The sequence below is a fragment of the Protopterus annectens genome, chromosome 6.part0, assembly GCF_019279795.1.
Source record: "Protopterus annectens isolate FY-2018-M chromosome 6.part0, PAN1.0, whole genome shotgun sequence".
Classification (NCBI taxonomy): domain Eukaryota; kingdom Metazoa; phylum Chordata; order Ceratodontiformes; family Protopteridae; genus Protopterus; species Protopterus annectens.
The window spans coordinates 14,504,145-14,525,568 of NC_056737.1; the positions used below are offsets into that span (position 1 = coordinate 14,504,145).

The window sequence follows — 21,424 nt, forward strand, 5'->3', positions numbered from 1 at the left end:
ATTTTCTGTCCGTTTGCAGGTCTTCGGCTGTATGCGGGTTTGTCATGGCTGAAAAATCTTACTAACCTTTGGGTTTCAAAAAGTGCACTTCCTGTGGGCACAAGATTGCATTATTTGATGCCCACAGGGAGTGCATCTGCTGTTTAGGCCCAGCTCACTTAAATTGTTCATGCTCGGTGTGTAAGGAGTGTAATCCGCAGGCATTGGCAAACCGCAGGAACAAGCTGGTGCTTAAGGGGCTGCTCCTGCTCTTCCATCTACTTCAGGGGCTCAACCCCCCGCAAAGAAGCGCAAGGAGGCCAGGGACCAGAGAAAACACTCCCTGAAAGGTCCTCCTCTGAGCCACCAAAAAGGTGCCAAAAAATATCGGATCCCAAGTCTTCGATTCAGACTACCTTGAGTACCTTCCCTCTTCCCTTCAGCTACCCCAGCTCCCATGGCTGCCTCGGAGCCAGGTGCCTTGCCTGTTCGAAGAGCTCCCCCAAATGTGTCCAGGCCACCTTCGGCATCCTACTCCATCAGGTCATCCCAGAGTTTATCCAAGCATGAGGTGGATAGACTGATGAAGAAATTTCTGAAGGCACAGATCTAGATGGGGGGTTTGCCAGCTGGGTTCCCTTCCAAATCTGTGAGCAGACATTCCCCATTCCACCCCGTGGCTCATTTTCCAATCCAACTTCCGTTTTGGAGTTGTCTGATCCGATGGTCCTGAGTACAGAGACGTTGACGTTGAATCCAATAATTGCTACTACTTCCATTTTGACTGCCTCCCTGAAGCGCTTGGCTCCGATGGCATTGGGCCCAGTGCATCTGAGAGCCGAAGCTTGGACATCTGATCTGGAGGGAGTTGCTTCGACTCCAAAATTTTTAGAGCTGTCGCTAAACCTTAGAACCTTGGCATTTGATAACTTTGCTGTGACTCCCCCCACCATGCAAACCTCTCTCCCCCACCCCCAGCCCTGTGGAGCAGAGGATTGCAGGAGCTCTGTAGAAGTTTCGGTACCAGAGCGTTGGCTCTCAGGTCATCGTAGTCCTCCTTTCAAAGTGGTGGAGAGGGTTCTGTCCCATCCTAGGAGACCCCTGTTTCTTCCTCCAGTGGATCCGGTCCCTACCACCATGGAGTCTGCGCCTGAGACCTCTCAGCTACCATTGGGGACGGTCTGTGCTTGAAAGACTTCAGTCCTTTCCCTACTGTGGAACCCCAGATTTCTTCTATTTCCCCAGAGCATCCCACTGGAGAGTTCCCTCAGAAGAAGTGTAAAATGAGACGCTTGGATTCCTTGCAGGAATCTGACACTACTGACACTGACTTTGAAAAGTGGAGGTTTACCCTAGATCTCTCTTTTGCAGACATTTTGGAGATCATCTGTCAGAAGGATGGACGGTCCACCCAAAACCCCAACCCAAAGGAGACTGTGCTTTTGGAGGCTTTTGCCATGGGCCGATCTACATCCTGGGTGTCCCCCCACGGCAAGATCCTCTTATTGATTTAGTTTCTTCCAGGGCATGGAAGGACCCAGACACATAGAGCCTATATCCAAGTAGGCTGACAAGTTCCTAAGCAATCTCTTAGAGAAACCCCACTGGAGGAAGGAGATTCTGGTAGATGCCATGGTTGTCGCAGCAGCCACCAAAAAAGAGCTAGCTGAGGAGATCTCCTGTCTCCATTTGCCTAACGGGGAGTCTAGGGCTTTGGACAGGTTTGGCAAAAGTTTATGCTTCATCCACTTTTATCTTGCGAGCATTAAACTATTTGTCCCACTTTACCAGGCTGGAAATTTGTAAAGCTACTTAATCACGGAAATTTCTAGCTCTGTCCTAGACTCCATGTCTGATGAGGAGCACAAAGTTTTCTCCTCCAGAATGGCCACTCTTCAATCAATATCCAGTTCATCCATGAGTTTGATTTCTCATGCAGTGGAAAGCATGTCAAGGGCAGCCAGTTCAAGCCTTTCCATTAGGTGTCATGCCTGGATGTGGTTGTGTGACTTCACAGAACCTTTCAAGGCATTTGTCAGTGCACCTTTTGATGGTTCATCATTGTTCCCTAAGTTCGTGACACACACTCACAGAGCAAGAAGTAGGGAGGGACATTGTCTGCCATCAGAATCTGTTTTTTTTTTAAACTCCAAAGATCCTTCTCCAGGAATCGGCACGGTGGCAAAGAAATTGTGGTTCAGGAAATCTCAAGGTCCTTTTCAGGAAACTTGGGGAGATGCTTCCTCCAGAGGCGGGAGGGGTTATAGTACTTGGTCACCTTCCTCGAAGCAGAGAGGCTCTGCGAAATCAAGAGTCTCAAGATGCCTTCTCAGACAGACCCTTTCAGTGCACCTGAAGGGTTGCCCAGCTGTCGTCCTCTGTAGGCAGTCAGTGTGCTCTTATCCTTGCACCCAGAAGCCTGGATAGCCATCACAAATGATCAGTGGGTCCAAAGGGTCATATCCAGAGGATACTCTATTACCTTTTTAACCCTTCCCAAACCAAAGAATCACCTCCCCAGATGTACCACGCGGACAAAGGGAGGCAACAGTGGTAGAAATTACAAAGCTGCTTCAAAAAAGTCATCCAGAAGGTCCTTCCCGATCAAGTCAGATCAGGCACTTACTCCAGGTTCATTTTAGTACCAGAAAAGAGGGGATCTAAGGCCAGTTTTGGACCTGACATCTCTGAACAAGAAGGTGAAGAACTCCAAGTTCAGGATGGTCATGGTCCAGTCCATCCTACCCTTCCTGAAGATTCACAGCTGGATGTGCTCAATAGACATGAAGGACACGTACTATCATATCAAGATGAACAGACACTCCAGACTATATCTTCGTTTCAGGCTGGGAGTCGGTCATCATCAGTTCCGGGTGATGTTTGGTCTCACCACAGCCCCCCAGGGTGTTTACCAAATGTATGGCAGTAGTTGCAGCTCATCACAGACTGCGAGGATTCCATGTCTTTCCTTATCTGGATCACTGGCTGCTAACCACTTCGACCAGGCATCTATTCATTCAAGCTAGGGACTATCTGCTATGACTTGCTCCCATCCTAGGCATAACAGTCAACATGCAGAAGTCAGAACTGCTGCCGGTTCAACTGACAGTTTTTTTATCAGGGCATGTTTAGACACAACCAAGACTTTGGCTTTCCTTCCCCCAGACAGTGTGTCAACCCTCAATTGCCATGTCTCCCAGATTCTATCAAAGCCTATTCCTCCGGTAAAATTGATGCTCAGGGTGTTAGACTCAATGGCTATCACAATAACCGTATTTCCGATCGCATGGCTACACATGCAAATACTACCATGGACATTGTAGTCTAATGGTCTTTACACAGTCATACACTTAACCAACCCATCAGGCTATCACGCCATGCAAGGATTCCCTCCTGTGGTGGCTACACTCCCTGGAAGTCACCAAGGATGTCCCTTTGTTCTCCCTCTGCCAAATGCTCTGCCGACCACAGATTCTTCCTAGTTGGGTGGGGGTGGGGGGGTTCTTGGCTGGACAGTTCAAGGCACGTGGACATCCCAGGAGACCAAATTGCATGTCAGTGTTCTGGAGATGAGAGTTCTTTTAGCAATGCAAGCATTACACATCTTTCTACTTCTAAGGACTATTGAGATCCACACGGACAATATGTTCATGATGTGGGACATCAACAAGCAAGGATGAACCAGATCATACCCACTGTGTCGAGAAGCAGTGAGTGTGTGGCAATAGGCGATCTCTACAAACCTCTTTCTAACGGCAACACACATTCTGGGAGTCCAACATTCTAGTGACAGGTTCAACAGAGTTTTACTGATGCCTCATGAGTGGGCTCTAAATCAGTCAGTGGCAAACATGATTTTCTTCAAATGGGGTCAGCCTTGCTGTGATCTTAGTGTTGCCTCTCAACAACAAATGCAGCAGGTTCTTTGCCTTGATCTCCCCTCAGGGGTAGTCGGCAAGAGATTCTCTAGTCCATGGTTGGCCCTCCAGTCTACTTTATGCATTTCCTCTGTTACCTCTGATCCCCAAATTTCTTCAGAAAGCAAATCGGTTGAAGAGCAAAGTGATCCTCATTGTCCCCTTTCGGCCTCGCCAAGTCTGGTTTACCTTCCTTTGGTCTTACCTGGTTTGCCTTCCAAAATTCAAAATGCTGACCTTCAGCAGCTTCTGCCCATGCTGGGCAAGAAGGCTTGGCTTGTGACTTTAGACCTAAAAGAGGCCTACCTGCATGTCCTAATCAGACAATCATGCAGAAGATACCTCAGATTCAAAGCTGGCTCAATGCACTATCAATTCTCTGCACTGCCCTTTGGCTTATCTACTGCGCCCATGGTCTTCACAAAGTGCCTGGCCCCAGTAATTGCATTCTGCAGACAAAGAGGAATACAAATGTATTTTTACTTGGACGACTGCCTCATGCAAGCAGAGAACAAGGACATTCTACTACGGCATCTGGCGTTTGTAAAGCGATTACTACCATGCCTAGGGTACACAGTCAACGAACAAAAATCTAAACTAATGCCCTCTCGAGATAATATTCCTGGGTGCAAGCTTAAATACAACTGCCCAGATGGCTTATCTCATGCCAGACAAACAAAGGCAACTGACTACCTATTTCAAACTGTTGGAAACAAAGGCCCAGTTATCTGCAAGAAAAAATCTGCAGGCTTTGGGCTTAATGGCATCCTGCATTCTATTAATTCCATATGCAAGACTGCATATGAGGAAACTTCAATGGTACCTAAAAAGTGTTTGGACTCAGCATTGCCGCAGCCTGGAAACAATAATTACTCTCATTCCCTGCCTGCAACAGGAGTTTCGATGGTGGGTGAAGGCCTGCCACCAGAACAAGGGACAGCCATTCACCTTACTCCCAGCCAGGCAGACATTGACAACAGATGCATCAGATTATGCCTGGGGGGCACACATGGCAGGAAGATGTATTCAAGGCACATGGTCACCCAACCAAATGCATCTACATATCAATCAAAAGAGATGCTAGCAGTTCAGAATGCTCTGACAGCCCTCAAGGGCCTACTTCATCCGGGACAACTACTGATAAAGACGGACAATACCACGGTCATGTGGTATATAAACAAGGAGAGGATGCACTCATTCTTACCCCCTCTGCAGACTAGCCATGACTTTGTGGGACACAGCATTGACTTATCAAGTACATCTGCAGGCACAATTCCTGCCAGGAGAGATAAATACTCTGGCAGATGAATTAAGCAGAAATCTCATGGATCCCCACGAGTGGAAATTGGATCCACAAATCTTCAAAATGATAACAAGGAAATGGGGATGCCCGGACATAGACCTATTTGCCTCTCCTCACAACTGCCAACTAAAGAGATTCTGCACAAGGACTTATCACAGACAAGCATGGAAAGTAGATGCCCTATCTTTCAGCTGGAAACACTTAACAGTATATGCCTTTCCTCCACTGCCTCTCCTCCCCAAAGTACTTCTAAAGGTCAGACAAGAGAAGCCAAAAATGATACTGTTTGCCCCAGACTGGCCCCGCCAGCACTGGTATCCAGTCCTAAGGAACTTGTCTCAATGCCCAGCCTGGACCTTATCTCAAATACCTCACCTACTGTCCCAACAAAACAATCAGATCCTGCACAGCCAACTCAAGACCTTAAATCTGGCAGCATGGTGGATAATGTAGTCATACAAAACACACCTCTCACTAAAGCGGTGATGGATGTCATTTTGGAGGCCAGGAGGCCTAGTACTAGAAAATCTTATGCTGGAAAGTGGAAGAGATTCTGTGCCTGGAACCAGGCACAAAGAATTGACACAGCAGTACCAGATATTCCTCAGATTTTACAATACTTAACTGAGATGCTGGACAAAGGCCTATCCTTTTCATCAATTAAAATTCATGCCTCTGCCATTTCGGCTCATTATAATACAGAGCCACCAATCTTTTCTCATCCTTTATTAAGGCAATACCTCAGAGGAGCCAAAAATGTAAGGCCTCCAAGGAGATCACCAATACCTGCATGGGACCTCAATTATGTTTTGGAAAAACTCACTGTGCCCCATTTTGAGCCAGCTGCTACAGCTGACATAAAGTTTTTATCTTGGAAAATAGCTCTGCTCCTGGCAATAACCTCTGCAAGACAAGTCTCAGAGCTACAGGCACTCATGGCTGTGGAACCTTTTATCATTTTTTACCCAGACAGGGTTTCTCTGAGAACAAACCTGACATTTATGCCTAAGGTAGTGTCCAGTGTGGCCTTTAACCAAACTATTCATCTACCTACTTTTTATCCAAAACCACAGAATAAGGGGGAGAGAATTCTGCATTCTTTGGACATGCACAGACAGCTACGCTTCTACTTGAACAGAATCAAAGCTTTCAGAAAGACTGAGCAACTACTAGTGGCATATGCTGCAGGATCACAAGGAAAGGCCATCTCAAAGCAGACCATATCAAAGTGGATAGGCCACTGCATTCGTTTCTGCTATTCACAACATGGCAAGCCAGTGCCTGAGGGCATTAGGCTACATTCTACCAGAGCAGCAGCCAATTCAGCAGCCTTCCTCAGGGGAGTACCAACCAAAGACATTTTAGAGGCTGCTACCTGGAGTTCAGTGCACACCTTTACAAAGCACTATCACTTACCACTCTACTCTAAATCCAGGGCAGACTTTGCCACTGCAGTTCTGCAGGGCCTCATAGCCACTCCTAATGCTATTTAGCTCCAGCCTCCCAACCATAGCTTTGGGATTCAACCCAAGAGTAATGACTGCAAAAGTGAAACACAAAGAACATAGTACAGTTGTGTACACTTACCATAAATGTAGATAGAGTGTATTCACTGTTGCAGTCCAGGTTACCTTCCCACCATCCCCCATCTGTTTTTGCTGGAACTTAGCTGCACTTCTCTAATCTATACAACCTATGTGGTGTATTTGCTTGTAGATGAAGGTATTATATATTTTGATGCATGCATATTTTATTGGCATATTTTAACCTTCACTTTTTGGGGGCACCTGACATCTGGGGCAAGAAAAACTGAAGAAAATTGCGTGAGCTGCATCTTTTATACCCCTGGCCCACTGACGCCGGACCTAGACTTTGTAATTCAGGCCGACTGAGGGTAGCCTGCCAGCAGGATAACCCAAGAGTAATGACTGCAACAGTGAATGCACCCGAACATCTACATTTATGGTAAGTGTACACAACTGTACTTTTCTGTCCCAGAAGACTGCCTTTTTAGTAGCATCACTTCAGCAGAGAGAGTTTCAGAACTGCACGCCGTTTCACCTAAATCTCCTTATTTAATTTTCCACAAAGACAGAGAATTTCTTTCGGACCAATCCATTCTTTTTACCAAAAGTTGTTTCTGAAAACAATATCAGTCTCTGTCTGTCAAATTACCGGTTTTCTTTCCCAAATTTCAGAACAAAGGAGAATATATGCTATATCTTCTGGATGTACATAGGCAGTTGTGTTTTTATCTGAACAGGACCAAAACCTTCAGGAAATTTGACCAACTGTTTGTATCTTTTCCTGATGTTAAAAAAGGGGCAGCAGTTACCAAACCAATCCTGGCCAAATGATTAAGAGATTGCAATGCCTTAATTTATTCTTTGAAAGGTATTATTTTGCCTGGACCTATCAAATCCCATTCTACTCTGACCCATGGCCACTTCTCAAGCCTTTTGTTCTAGAGTCTCAGTGGATATTTGTGCCACTGCCTCCTGGTAAAGCTCCCATGTATTTATTACACATTATAAATTAGACATTACTTCCAGAAATAGGGCTGCTTTTGGCTTTGCAGTGCTCTGGAATATACTTCCACGAGGGCCACCCTAAGTTATTGTAGTTGGGGACTGTGTCCCACAGGTGGAGGAATGAATGAAAATTGACATCAAGTAAAGAAGTTGCGTTCTTACTATAATGTTCCATTTGTGTTGTCTATTTTCATACTTCCTCCACTTTCCCACCCTCATTCCCCTGTCCAATTCCTGTAAGGCCTGGTGGGGATTCTTAGAGGAGCAATAGTTCCTTTTTAGAGCTCCTGAAATATTTCTCTCTCTCCCTTTGTTTTTCTGCCTGGTGAGCTTATCATAATTTATAAATATGGGTATATTTGATATCACATGCATATGTTAGGGAGGGCAAACTCGATCTGAGGTAATCTGGGGGAATGCGGCATTATGGGAGAGAGGAGAGAAGCTCGAGCTTTCGTTCTTCAGCTTGGAAAGAGGCCGAGTCAGATCCAAGATTGGATCCGGAACCCACAGGTGGAGGAGGAATGAAAATAGAAAACAGAGATGGAACGTTATAGTAAGAACATAACTTTTTACCAGACCTTTGGAAAGGTATACTATCTCCATCAATCTCAATGCAGTTGTTCCTTTCCTGCATCAGAAACCATTGCAGGTTTTAGTGATGGAGTCTTCTGTAGCTTGCTAGTGAGCCTACCTTAGCTGTTATGTTGTTCAGGGAGAAATTAGCCCTTATTCACCCCACCACAGATATATACTTCATGTTGGAAATACAAGAAATATTTTGTGCTGGCAGCACTTTGGAATAGAGGACTAAGACTGAAGTCTCACTTGCCATGGTTTGACAACCATTCCGTGGCTTGATATGTAAACCAAGTACCACATAATGCTTCTACTGTGTGCAAGGAGGAGACTTATCTGATAGTGCGCAACATTGTATTACCTTTGCAGCAGCTGTCATTCCAAGAGAACTTAAAGTGCTGGTGGACCTCCAGAGCTGCATCTCCAGTTTTGTTCTGCTGGCTCAGGATTTTGGTATCTGTCTGGTAAGAATTTTCCATCAGTGGGTTGCTGTGGAGATCAGCCTTCTCCCAGTGCCCTACAAAGCAGGGGTACATTGATGCTTGAGCTAAAAGATGTCTGTATAGCTTCATACGTTTCACTGTTATCCCACTGTTTACAGTATAATTCAGAGAGCAAAGCTTTTCATCTGTGCCATTGCTGGCCAAGAAGGGTACTCCATGCTGTAATGTTACAGTGTAATAGTCTGCCCCTCTTCATACCAAAGAAAATTATTTCTTCACCATTGTGAAGAATGGTATGTGGCTCAAGCTCAGATGTGGTTTTTGATTGTGATTGCTTGATCTCCCTGGCCTTAAGTCACCAAGAAATCTACCACTTATCAAGCATAATGTGCTAAGTAGAATTTCTCAGTCTGGACAAAGTTACACTACTTTTTCCACCTAGTTTGTAGCTGTTTCTGATGTGTATGTGTGTGTGTGTGTGTGTGTGTGTGTATATATATATATATATATATATATATATATATATATATATATATATAAACATCTTTATCATTTCTGTGTCTTTCATTTGATGGTTCTAGTGTTTTTACCTGATATTTCTGACATTTATAAGCTGATAAATCTGCAAGACAGAGTCAACTGCTTGGCCAGTCTCCAACTGCTTTTGAAGAACCCCCTTGCCTCCACTGGACTTGAATATCATAATGGGCAGGTGTACTTGCTCGCTCCTTTCAACCATTTTGGCTCAACAGCTCTAAAGTTAATCATTGAAAATACTGCTCTGGTTAGCCAACATCTGTCCTCATAGGTACTTAAGTCAGGTCTATATTAAATTGTCGACAGCTCACAATGTCCACTCTGAAATGTTCGACACCAAAATGTCGAACTGCTAAAATAGCGAACTGCCATATAACCGATTTCTTTCCAACAGAAAGAAATTGGTTGGCCAAACAGCGGCACACACAAACAACTATATTTAAGTGGGGGGCGTTGCCCCCCACACCCCCCCCAACTAAATATTCCAACTCTGAGACCGCACTACACACAAGGAAAGGGCAGGTGTCAGAGAACGGCCAACCAATTTCTTTGTTTGAAAGAAATCGGTTGGCCAAACAACAACGGCACCCTCAACTATATTTAAGTGGGGGGCTTTGCCCCCCACACCCCCCCTAACTAAATATTCAAACTCCGAGACAGCACTACACTCAGGGAAAGGGCAAGTGTCAGAGAATGGCCAACCAATTTCTTTCTGTTGGAAAGAAATCGGTTATATGACCATTCACTATTTTAATAGTATGACATTTTGGTGTTGAGCATTTCAGTCTCGACATTGTGAGATGTCGACAATTTAATATAGACCCCTTAAGTCCTTGTTTGCAGAAATCCCCATTTGGTCTTCCACATAAGTCATATGTCTCTCAGAACAAAGTCAATGTTTCTTCAAAAAGGAATATCAATATTGTTTGTAAACCAGTCTGTTCATTGTCTCTCAATTTCTGCAAGTGAAAATCATGGCAAAAATACTTTCCACTGTCTGGGAGTGCATACCAGCTCTGGTTTTACCTGATGGGAGTACTTTAGTTCAAATGAAGCTAAATTTCTTTCCTACCATAGGGAAGTAGTACTTTGCATTACAATGCAAACCTCTACCAAATGGCTTGTTAAATGTGTAGTGTTTTGCTATCTGATGATTGCCATCAAGGGCTACTACACTGGGATGTGGTTGTTACCACCATTTTCTTCAAAAATGTCTTCACTGCGAATGCTTTGCCTTGGCCATTTAGTAATTACTTCATGCTTTCACTACACATTTTATAGCTTTAGTCCATGGAGGAGTTGAGCTTCCTTTGGAACTTTGATCTTAAATAATTTGACCTCCTGCATTTCTTCCTTTTTAGCTGTTCTGTAGCTTTATCTCCCTGGGAGAGATTTATATTGCATGGAACTCTGTCCAGTATTTAACTTGCTGCACAGGTCTCCTGATAGGAGAGATATGTAGTCACCTTATGAGAGTGACCTGTGTAGGGGGTTACTTTAACTAGCTGCTTCCCCCTCCATGCTTGTCAGCCATCAAACCATGTGCCATAGGTCTTGAATGTATTTGATGTCATTTTCATTCATTCCTCAATAGTTGGGACAGTTAGGGTTTGGATCCGATCCTCTGATCCAACTCTGGCACTTCTTCCAGATCGTAGAATACTTGGACTTTAGAGCCCCTCCCTTTACCTATAATTCCCCACCAACCTAACATACCCCAGAACTTGTTTGCCTCCATTGCGATCAGATGTAGATTGTAAGCTCTCAAGCTTTTGGTGCAACTTTTCAACTACTACTCACTGGTTAACAAGTTTAACTTTGTCCATCTTTGTTTAAATATCCCTACTGTTTCCTCCTTTTAGCCCTTTATATACTTTCTCATGCACTTTGAGTACTGATAATACCATTGCTTTCCTTGTACTTCTAGTACTTTTTACCATAATGGGTATTTTTTTCTTGTCCTTTCTTTTCTTTACTTCAATTAAAAAGAAAAATATATTTTCTATTTTCTCCTTTCTATTTGGCTTCTCAGCAAAAGGGTGGTTGGTCCTCCGATAACCATTCCCAAAAGGAATCAGTGTTTCTGGAGGCCTTTGGGTCTGGGCCCATCTATCTCCTGTGTGACTCCACCCAACAATAATCTCATAGATATAGTATCTCGATGAGAGTGGAAGGAACCAGACACAGCTGGACCTATACCAAAGAGACAGAACAAGATCCTTGCACCACCTGGAGTAACAGGAGTACCTGTTGATGCCATGGCCATTGTGACAGCTGGTTTATCTTTAAAATGTCGAGGTCTACTTGTTCGACGCTCTGATAAGCGAAAGTATATTTTCAGGAGTTCAGATTAGTAAATGAAAAAATGTCGAACTCATAACAGCGAATGTTGGTGTGCATTCGCTGTTGTGAATTTGGCATTTTGATTGGAGATCGCACTACAGTGGGGATCGGGGCATGTACCCTTTCCCTCACTATAATGTGATCTTTGAGTTAGTATATATAATTGGCAGGGGGTGTGGGGGCAGGGGGGCTTGCCCCCCTTTGCATAACAGTCATCTGAGACATCCAGAAGTGATAGGTGTTTCACACAGTCGACATTTCTTTGTCGACTTTTTTTTTTTTGTCTACCAGGTTCGCTGTTTTGAGAATTCGGCTTTGCAGTTTCTAACATTTCAAGTCGAGTAAGTATAAAGAGTCGCACAAGTGTGTTGTGACATTTTAAATGAAAACAGTGACAGCCATGAGAAAGGAACTGACCGAACAGAGTTCTTCTGTCTGCCCCCCCCCCCCTTCCCAACTGGGAGTGTAGGGCATTGGACAGATTTGGAAGCATGTCTATGCAGCAATGACCTTCACTCTTAGGTCACTGAATTGTTTGGAACATTTCACAAGACTTCGGAGAGATTTGATTAAGGAGCTTACCAGAACTCTCTCTGGAACCATATCTTCCGAGGAACCATTTCCTTGCAGCTGGTTACCTATCAGTCTATTTCTAATTTGTCGATGAGGCTCATCTCTCATGTTGCTGAACATGCCTCATGGGCGGTTCAGGCATTTCAATTAGGACACATGCCTGCATGCGCTTATGTGATTTTGCAGAACCATTCAAATTTTCTTTCATCAATCCACCCTTTGATGAAACTTTGTTGTTTGGCCCCCAAAGTGAAAGACACTCTCTCTAGGTGCAAAATGGAAAAGAAAACTCTGCTGTGTGCGTGTGTTTTTCTACTCCTCAGTGGTCCTGGTCTAGAAACCAACTTTTTAGCTACAATTTTCAGTGAAGATGCCAGCTCCTCGACTATCAGAGTACAGTTATTCATTTCCAACTTTCATATTGGAGTAAATAATTCTACTTGGCTTCCTCCAAGCTTTGTTAAGCTTTTCTCAGAGGAACCTATTTAAACATCATTTAAAGCATCCTTCTCCTTGGGATTTAAATATTCTTCCGGCCTTGACAGAATCTCCTTTTCTGATCTTAAGTTCTTGACCTGGAAAACAGATTTTTGTCTGAATTTCAAGCACCTTCTTCTAAACCTCCTTATTTATTTTTCACAAGGATATAAGGTGTCTTAACGGACCAGTCCATCCTTTTTGCCAAAGGTGGTGTTGGAATCTGATATTAATCAGTTTATTAATCTCCCAGTCTTTTTACCTAACTTTTCAAACAGAGGATATATGTTACATCTTTTGGATGTCCACAGACTGTTACATTTCTATCTTCACAGAACCAAACATCTAAGAAAATCTGAACTGTTTATTTTTCTAATTCAAAATTAGGCAAACCAGTATCTAAAGTGACTGGTTGTATGGTTAACTGGCTGTATTACCTTTGTTTATGAGAAAGTAGGTCATTCCATGAGGTCCATGACGACTTCAGCTTTTTTATCTAGCACTTCCTTGGATTATATTTGTGCAGCTGCAACGTGGGCTAATCCTCATACCTTTATTGCTCATTACAAAATTGGATCTGGTCTCTAGGGGAAGAGCAGCCTTTGGCTCAACTGTGCTCCAGAATGTTTTTCCTTAGAGTCATCCCAGGATTTAGGTAGCTGGGGACTCTGTCCCAACTACTTAGGAATGAATGAAAATGACAGCATCAGATAAAAAAGTTATGTACTCACTGTAACATTTCATCTGTGTCCATTTTAATTCTTCCACAACTTCCCACCCTCTTATCCCCTCCTCCCTTTCACTCCTGGAATGATCAAAGAATGTTGCAGGAACTTCAGTTCATTGTCTGAGCTCCAGCTTCCACTCACTCCTTTCTTAATTTCCACTGTTCTATAAGTTTATGGGCAACAAACTAAATCTGGGGTGTGTTGGATTGTTGAGGAATTATGGGTAAAGGAAGGAGCTGGAGAGTTCAAGTATTTTATGCTATGGAAGAAGCAGCTGACCCGATCCAAACCCCAACTGTCTCAACTGTTGAGAAAGAATGAAAATGGACAGCACAGATGGAATGTTGAGTTCATAACTTTTATTTCACATCTGCACTGGCTGCATAAAGGCTGGTGGCACTGGCAATAGAAGGGGCTATCATTCAGGCAGCTATGGAAATTGTTTCCCCTACCCTTATCTTCCTTCTGTCACTACCAGCTTGGAAGGAGCTCTTATCCAGGCAGCCTGAAGGTCTGGCTTCATGTCTCTAGATCAAGGCCATCCACATTTAAAGGCAGACCTTTACTGTCTCTTGACTACAGAAATGCATGGCTTTCCCCTGTTGGTATTATGCTGTCCATGACACGTTGCATTAGGATTTTTTCTTCTAATTCCTACACTCAGTCTCACACCAACACAGGTCCCACATTACCGCCTCAATGACTCATGCATGCTTCCATGCACAAATTGAAATATGGCTACTGTGCTGACAGACAGTATTGTGGGCACGAGTATCTCTTCCATAGCGGATGCATAATACGACACTTGCGAACCCTAGATGACCATCATAGAGCAGGCAGGGCTATTTTCCCTCCCACTTGGATCAGCTCCCATCCTTCCTGACCAACATGTTCAGTTCCCAGGCCACTGCTTGTTTTGGGATCGCAGTCAGGACTTCATCCTACTAAACCATGGAGCCATCTGTGGAGTGGATATTTACTTCCCTTCTGCCTCATGCTATGCTTGGATGACTTCTCCATGCAGAGGCTGTTGATGGAGTTTCTCTGTAAGTCAGGCAAGGATATATATTTTATATCCCCATTTGTAGTCTTCTGTATTGCATGTTGCAGTTAGTCAGTGGCTAGAGCTGGAAGTGATGGGTACGGGGGGTAGTCATGAGCTGTTACACTGGTGTGTAATGCTTTGGCATGTGCATGACAGTGGTTGCATGCTTCTGAGAGTAGAAAAAGAAGAAACAAATATCACTGAGCTAGGGATTGCAGAAAAGGAAATTCCAGCAGTGGACCACTGAGATTTATCTTGTGGTTCAATTGCTACATGAAGTACATATGTTTGTTTACAAATGTTAATTTCCTTTCGTCTCATTAAACCAATATGCTGTCTGAGTAAATGAGCACTTTTTACACTGCTTTCTTAACTGTATATTATTCTTGTGTGACAAATTATAACTGTTAACAGATGGACTGAAGCCTTATTCTGAAAAACAGCAGCTTATTCACAGACATTCACCGAGAGAATATTTCTGAGGCTTCCTCATGAATATGGCTTGACAGTACCAAGCTCGTATCTCTAGCCAGTATACTGTATGTTGTGATCTCTCCATTATATGCCACTATTTTAGCAATTTGGGCTACCTGCCATTTTCTTGGGTTGGATGAGCTAGTGTTGGCCACTGACTCCTACCAACCCCCATGTAGTACCTCCAGTGCCTAGGATGGTTGTTGATCCTGGGTCATCTAAGTCACTTTCAAGTCGTCATCACCTTGTGCCAGGAAGATAGCTAATCTTCTCTTTCATTTAATTTGTTTTCCATATATGTAATTGTCAGTCAAAATAAACTGTAAAACATTTAAAGTGATGAGTTGCATTTTTCTTTCTTTTTGCTCAGTACTCCTTTATTCTTTTTATATTTACTACGTGCATTGACAGTCTTCTCATTGCAACCGTAGGGAAGAAGTTTGTTTCTAATTTTGTCTAATTCAAGTTAAAAACTCTGGGTTAATACACTTATGGAGATGCCACTCACTTTGCTTGGTATAAAAAGTGAGATGTTTATATTACATTTTATCAGTAGCAGTGGACCATTTTGTTGAACTTGGAATACAGAAAATAAATACATAAAATTAGCAATCCGGAGTGAAGTGAGGAGAAGGCAGGCACCACATCTGTATGCATGGGGCATTAAATACAGCCTGAGAAAGTTAGGTAAATTCAACCAAATGATTTGTTGAAGAGGGAGTAAATTAAACTGTTAATGTAAGAAATTATTACACAAAGCTTTCCAAAAGCTGTAAAACCATAAAATACATTCATTAAAGAATCTGCTTCAGCAGATAAAGGGAAAGTTAGGAGTACTCTTATGTTAAATTAAGAATTCTGCATGGCACTTTTTTCTGTAAATCATGCCCGTGGTTTTTAAATTCAGGATTTTTTTTTATGTAAGATGAAGAGCTGTTAATTTTTTAATATGAAACAAATGCACTGTATGTTCTTACAGCCTCAAGTGAAGATTTGTATTATGAAGCTGGAAGGATGATAGCAGTTTCATTAGTGCACGGTGGCCCATCACCAAACTGCTTTTCAAAAACGCTGTTCCACTGCTTAGTGATTGGGCCAGAAAAGGCAGAACCAACACTGGAAGATGTTGCAGACTTTACTGTGGTACAGAAGATCAGAAAGGTACATATATATTTTACTGTTGATTTTTTGAATTTTGCGATTGATTTTCTTGTGCATCTGTTGTGACTTCTAAATAATTTGTGTACAGCCTTGTAAACGATGCTGCTCTGAAATACCAAAAGCTGCATTTTTCTGACATGGGGGTGTACAATGTCTAGCTACTGGTTCACAAGTGTGTGTGTTTAAGAACAAGTTGATCCAATGTTATTTCCATTTGCCTCAACAACTGGATATATCCAAATTGTATGGATCTGAGGCTGACACTTCATACAAGACTTTCAACTCCAAGCTCCATCCCTTCCTATAAACCACTGCCACTCTGCCAACCCTTCAGATCATATTTGCCACTTTACAAGTAAGATGTGATCATCTTGGTTCAGTGCTCATTGAAGGGTTTAGACTGCTTCACGTGTTTAATCACCTTTTTTGTCAGATTTCTGTTTCCAGTTGTGTTGATATTTCTTCTGCTTCCCTTGTTCTAGTTAGCTAGTTGTAATTTTCTGTAATCCTTATTTTGTCTGTCCTTGCCATTTTCTTTAACCCTTCTCATACTGTAAAAAACTGTGACCTTTTCTATGGATCTGGTCTGGGTAATTTGTGAACTTATGAATTTGTAGTAGGTATTATCAGCTAATTTCACCTTGAGAATAAAGTATTGTTTTTTCATTGCTTGGCTGTTATATTATGCTCGTTTTTCCCACTTTGGATCTCTTGTCATTCAAGTTTGGAGGTGGTGTTGGTGCTACATAATTTCCTGTTTTTTTTCTTTGCCGTTTCTCTTTTTTTATATATATTTTTATTTATTTTTATGCTTTTGCTGTCTGACAAGGCTTTTTACTTCAAAAAGTGCTCCGGTTATAGGCACAAATTTCCACCCCAAGATCCGCATGTGAATTCATTTCTTGTTTGCTGTTGACTCATCTTCAAGAGAAGTGTGATCTGTGTTCTTCTTTTCAGCCTCTGCTCCTTTTGGACTGGCAGTCCAAACTTCTTCTAAAGGGCCTTCTACCTCAAGAGAAATGAACATCTGTGTTTTTCTTCTTCCCATTTGAAGAAACCTTCAGAGAAGTCTTCTGAAAAGCCAAAGAAAGATAGAACTAAAGAAGAGGAGAGGGCAACTGAAGGTGGTAAGGAATTCTGCAAGATATCTCTGCACCCTTTTCTGCTTTCTGGTCCTGCTCCAAAAGATCACATGTTCTTTGTATCTATCTCAGGCTGTTCGACTCCAACATCAGATCACCCTAGAATCTGATCCCCAGTTGTGCCTGGCATATTGGAGCCTGTTTTTTCCACCGATCATTTCTGTACACATTTTCACTCTCCAGCCCTTTTGAAAAGACAGGGGCATCAGAGCATGTGAATGCCCTCTGCAGTGTTAGCCCTTCAGATCCATGTTGTTCTCGGAATCTAACTGAAGCCAACATGGATAGGATAATCAAGAGCATCTTGAAGATGCAAATTCAGCTGTGGGATCTGCCTACTTCCCCCACTCAGGGGGTTGCAGATGCAGTACCTACCCATCCTGTTCTTGATTGCCTCTTCCCCAGTTTGTCCTTTGCATATCGGTGCCCCCTTTTGCTGCCCCTGTCAGAACTAGTAGGCTTGCCATCTTCTTCTGCAACCGTGTCCTTACTTTGCTTGACTCCAGCTATATCAGACTTTGACAGGTCCCTGAGCCGAGGGGTTAGCACTGGTCTTCAGGAGGAAGTTGTGGCCATCTCCAAGGCACTTTGAGGTGTCCTTACCTCTACATGCTTTGGCCCTCGATAGCTTGGGTCTAGCATTGGCCTCTGATCCAATCATTACAGCGTCCATGGAGGAACTCCTGTCAGGATCCTGTGATTTGAGGAGGCCCTCCTTGAGATTGACTTTGGTCTTGGCATTTGAAAGGATCCTTTCCCATTCAGTAGAAGAGGCTGCCAGTTCTCATCCATATCTGCCCCGGGACATTTGGTGCTTTTGGTACTTCGGTTCCAACTCACTCCCTATTGTAACAGCCATACTAGATTGCTCTTGGGAAAGCTCAGCCTTTGGGCTCTCTTGATGCTTCCAGATCCTCCTGTGATGCGCTAGTTGTGGAGGAACCTAGGAAACTGTACAAGAGGATTTGTTTGGATTTTCAGGAGTCCCTCATAGAAGACACTGACCTAGATGAGGGGGAAGAGTTCCCAAGGTTTCCCTTGAAAGAGGTCTCCTTTGAAGCTTTGGATTTGGCCCAGCTACATCCTGGGTGGACCCCCTGCTTTATGAGCTTGTCAACCTTGTCTGGAAAAGGGATTTAGTTTCCCCAAGTGGCAAAACAAAGTAAAAACTAACAGTTTTTCCCAGTGACAAGGCACACTGGAATAAGGGAGGCCCTCTGTGGATGCTATCATAGCGACCAAAGCCCCAAAGGAACTATCTGAAGAGAGTTCCATTGTCCATTCTTTAAGTAGGGAGTCAGGAGTTGGGCAGATTCAGGAAGTAAGTGTACACTTTGGCGACCTGTGATTTACTTTCGCTGAACTACATGGCACATCCTTACCCACCTTCAAAGGGATTTGACTAAGGAAGTCTCCAGTGCTTTTTCTGCTGTCACAGAGTCCAAGAAGATGGTGGAGTCCTAATAAGCCACTGTGCAGTCTATATCCATGAGTCCGTGCACTTGCTGCCGATGGAACATTTAGGGCAACAGGTACTGGCATCTCTTTATCACCATGCCTGGATATGACTTTGCGGACAACATCAAGATGCTGTTCTTGATTGTCCCTTTTGATAGGACTTCCCTATTTGGTCCCAAAGTTAAAGAAACTCTAACAAGAAGTTAGCAGAAGGGTAAAGACCTGTCTACAGTTGGCATTCATGCCCCCCCCCGCCCCGAGGTCTTTTTTCACACAACCAGAAGGGTGAGAAATGTCTAATTGCATAAATCCCAGGGTTTTACCGCAGGTACTGCTAGTGACAGACCCCCCTCAGGGACAGGTGGAGTATAATAATGGGCATCATCCTGGAGGCAGAGGTGGTCTTTAACATCAAGGGTTTTGAAGCCCTCACTCTGGCAAACCCTTCCATCATTCCTAAATGCTTACCCAACTTTCTTGCTCTGGAGGCAGGTAAGTAACATCTGTCCCCACACCCATACACTTAGTCTTCCGTCACACAAGGTTCTTGAGTACTGGGAATAATTTCCAAAAGATACTTTATTCCTTTTCTGTCCCCCACCCCTTCAGACTCAAAAGGCCCTACCAGATGTCCCAGCCCTCCATAAAAGACAACAGCTTTAGTGATTTCAAAGCTGCTAGACAAACAAGTCATCCAGGAAGTCTCACCAAACCAGAGAGGATCTGGAGTGTATTTGAGATTCATTTTGGCGCCAAAGAAGAATGAGGACTTCAGGCCAGTCTTGGACCTCACCAGGATGAATACCTTTGTGAAACAGATGACATTCTGTGTGATCATGCTGCAATCTGTCTTGCCTGTCTTGAAGATGGATAACTGGATGTGCGCAGTGGACTTCCAAGACACCTACTATCATGTCAAAATAGCCTGCCAGATGAGGAAGTCCCATCACTTCTGGCTTGGAGCCAGTCACTATCAATTCCAAGTGCTGCCATTTGGTCTTGCCACAGCCCCCTGGGTGTTTACCAGATGCCTGGCAGTAATAGGTCGCAAGTGTTGTTTCCTTAGCTGGATGACTGGCTCATCACGGCCACCACAAAGATCTCCCTTACACTAACTAGAGACTACTTACTGCATCTGTTTGTCCCTGGGAATCACAGTCAACTGAGAAAATCTGCTCCGAAATCTGTGCAGGTAATAGAATTTATAAGATGCTACCTGGATACGTCTTCACATATAGCAAAGTTTGTTGTCCAGAATATCTCCACTGAAGCCGCTAGCTTCTCAGGTGTTTGACTCAACATCACCCCACCACACTCAGCTTGCTTCTTTCCCAGTTTCCTTGGATCTATGGCAGCATCTGTCAGTCTTTTGCCTCATGAGAAATTTTACATGAGGGTCCTTCAGTTGATTCTCACTACTCAAAGGTCCTTTCTTCCTCAGCCTGTGGCTTATCCAGTCAGTCTAACTCAAATTTGGAGATGTCACATCCAATGGTGGATAACATCCCCACTAGTTCCTGTAGGTCGCCCCTTTCATATTTCTTCCCCTGCAGGCCACAGTGACCACAAATGCTTCCCTTCTGGAGTGAGGAGCGTCACAGAGGGAGAACAGTCTAGTGCACTTGGTCAGTATTGAAGCCAAACTTCATGTCAGTGTACTGAGAAGGCAGGATTTTCTTGCAGCATTAGGGGTCTTTCAAGATCACCTCCCCAGGAGTGTGATCACAGTCCAGACGGATATGTCAGTAATTTGGTATATAAAAAAACAGGACTAAACCCGATCATTTTCCCCTATGTTGGGAGGCCATGAGCGTTTGTCAGTGAGTAATGTCTCCCCAGCACTTCTGACAATGTATATTTCTAATAAATACACTGAGCAGTCTATTCTTCTGCTGCGCGATTGTCCCTAAATCCATCAGTGGTTTTCAGTTACTTGCTGCAATCTGTTTGCAGTCGCATCCAACACCAAAGGCTTTAGTAGGTCTTTTGCCATGATCTCAGAAGAGGGACAGTCACCAAGGGATGCTCTAGTCCATATTTACCCCACAGAACTCCTTTATGCTTACCCTCCAACACCACTCATAACCAGGTTTCTGCAGAAAGTGGCCTGGAAAAAGGTGAAAGTGATTTTTCATTGCAATTACTAGCCCAGGCAGGTTTGGTTCCTCTTCCTCTGGCCTCATCTATTTCACAGTGATGACTAGAAGTTCCAGGCTTTCCTCTGATGTAGTTGACATTCTTGTTTCCTCTCAGAAACTCTACCATGAACATTTACAAAACCAAATGGAAAAGGTTTTTGATTAGGACTTACTCCAAGGGACTATATCCTTTCTCAGCACCACTTCTCTGTCTTGTATTTATTGGCTGATATATTCATATTGTTACTCAACAATCAAAACTGAGTTGGCTGCAATTTGCAATTTTCATTTAGGTGATAAATCGTACTCCTGTTGCCAGTCACAGACTGCCTAAAGCATTCCTGAAGGAGACTTTTCTAATTACGCCTGCCTGTGAGGGAGCCAATATGTCCATAGGATATTATCATGTTGTTACAAGGCCCCACTCCCACCCCCCCCTTCAAATCCAGTAGTACATCTGAGTTGAAGGTGCCCCATTCTTGTGCTAGTTCGAAAATAGGTAATCATATTTGGCCATTTCCCCAGCAATGTTGCACTACTGATGTGTTAATTAGAAGTGTTGCATCCTCATGCAAAGTAATGAGTGCTTGCTTTCC

General features: G+C 43.5%; 1 protein-coding gene across 6 annotated transcripts in view; it reads left to right on the forward strand.

Annotated features, from left to right (window-relative positions):
- The window catches only part of G2E3 (G2/M-phase specific E3 ubiquitin protein ligase), a 1,254,036-nt gene that overhangs the window by 1,019,174 nt on the left and 213,438 nt on the right, over window positions 1-21,424 (forward strand). For all 6 annotated transcript variants that reach the window (XM_044073806.1, XM_044073803.1, XM_044073801.1 and 3 more), the window contains one exon: window positions 15,909-16,090. In XM_044073806.1, coding sequence (XP_043929741.1) covers window positions 15,909-16,090 — 182 coding nt within the window. The remainder of the gene's footprint in view (window positions 1-15,908; window positions 16,091-21,424) is intronic.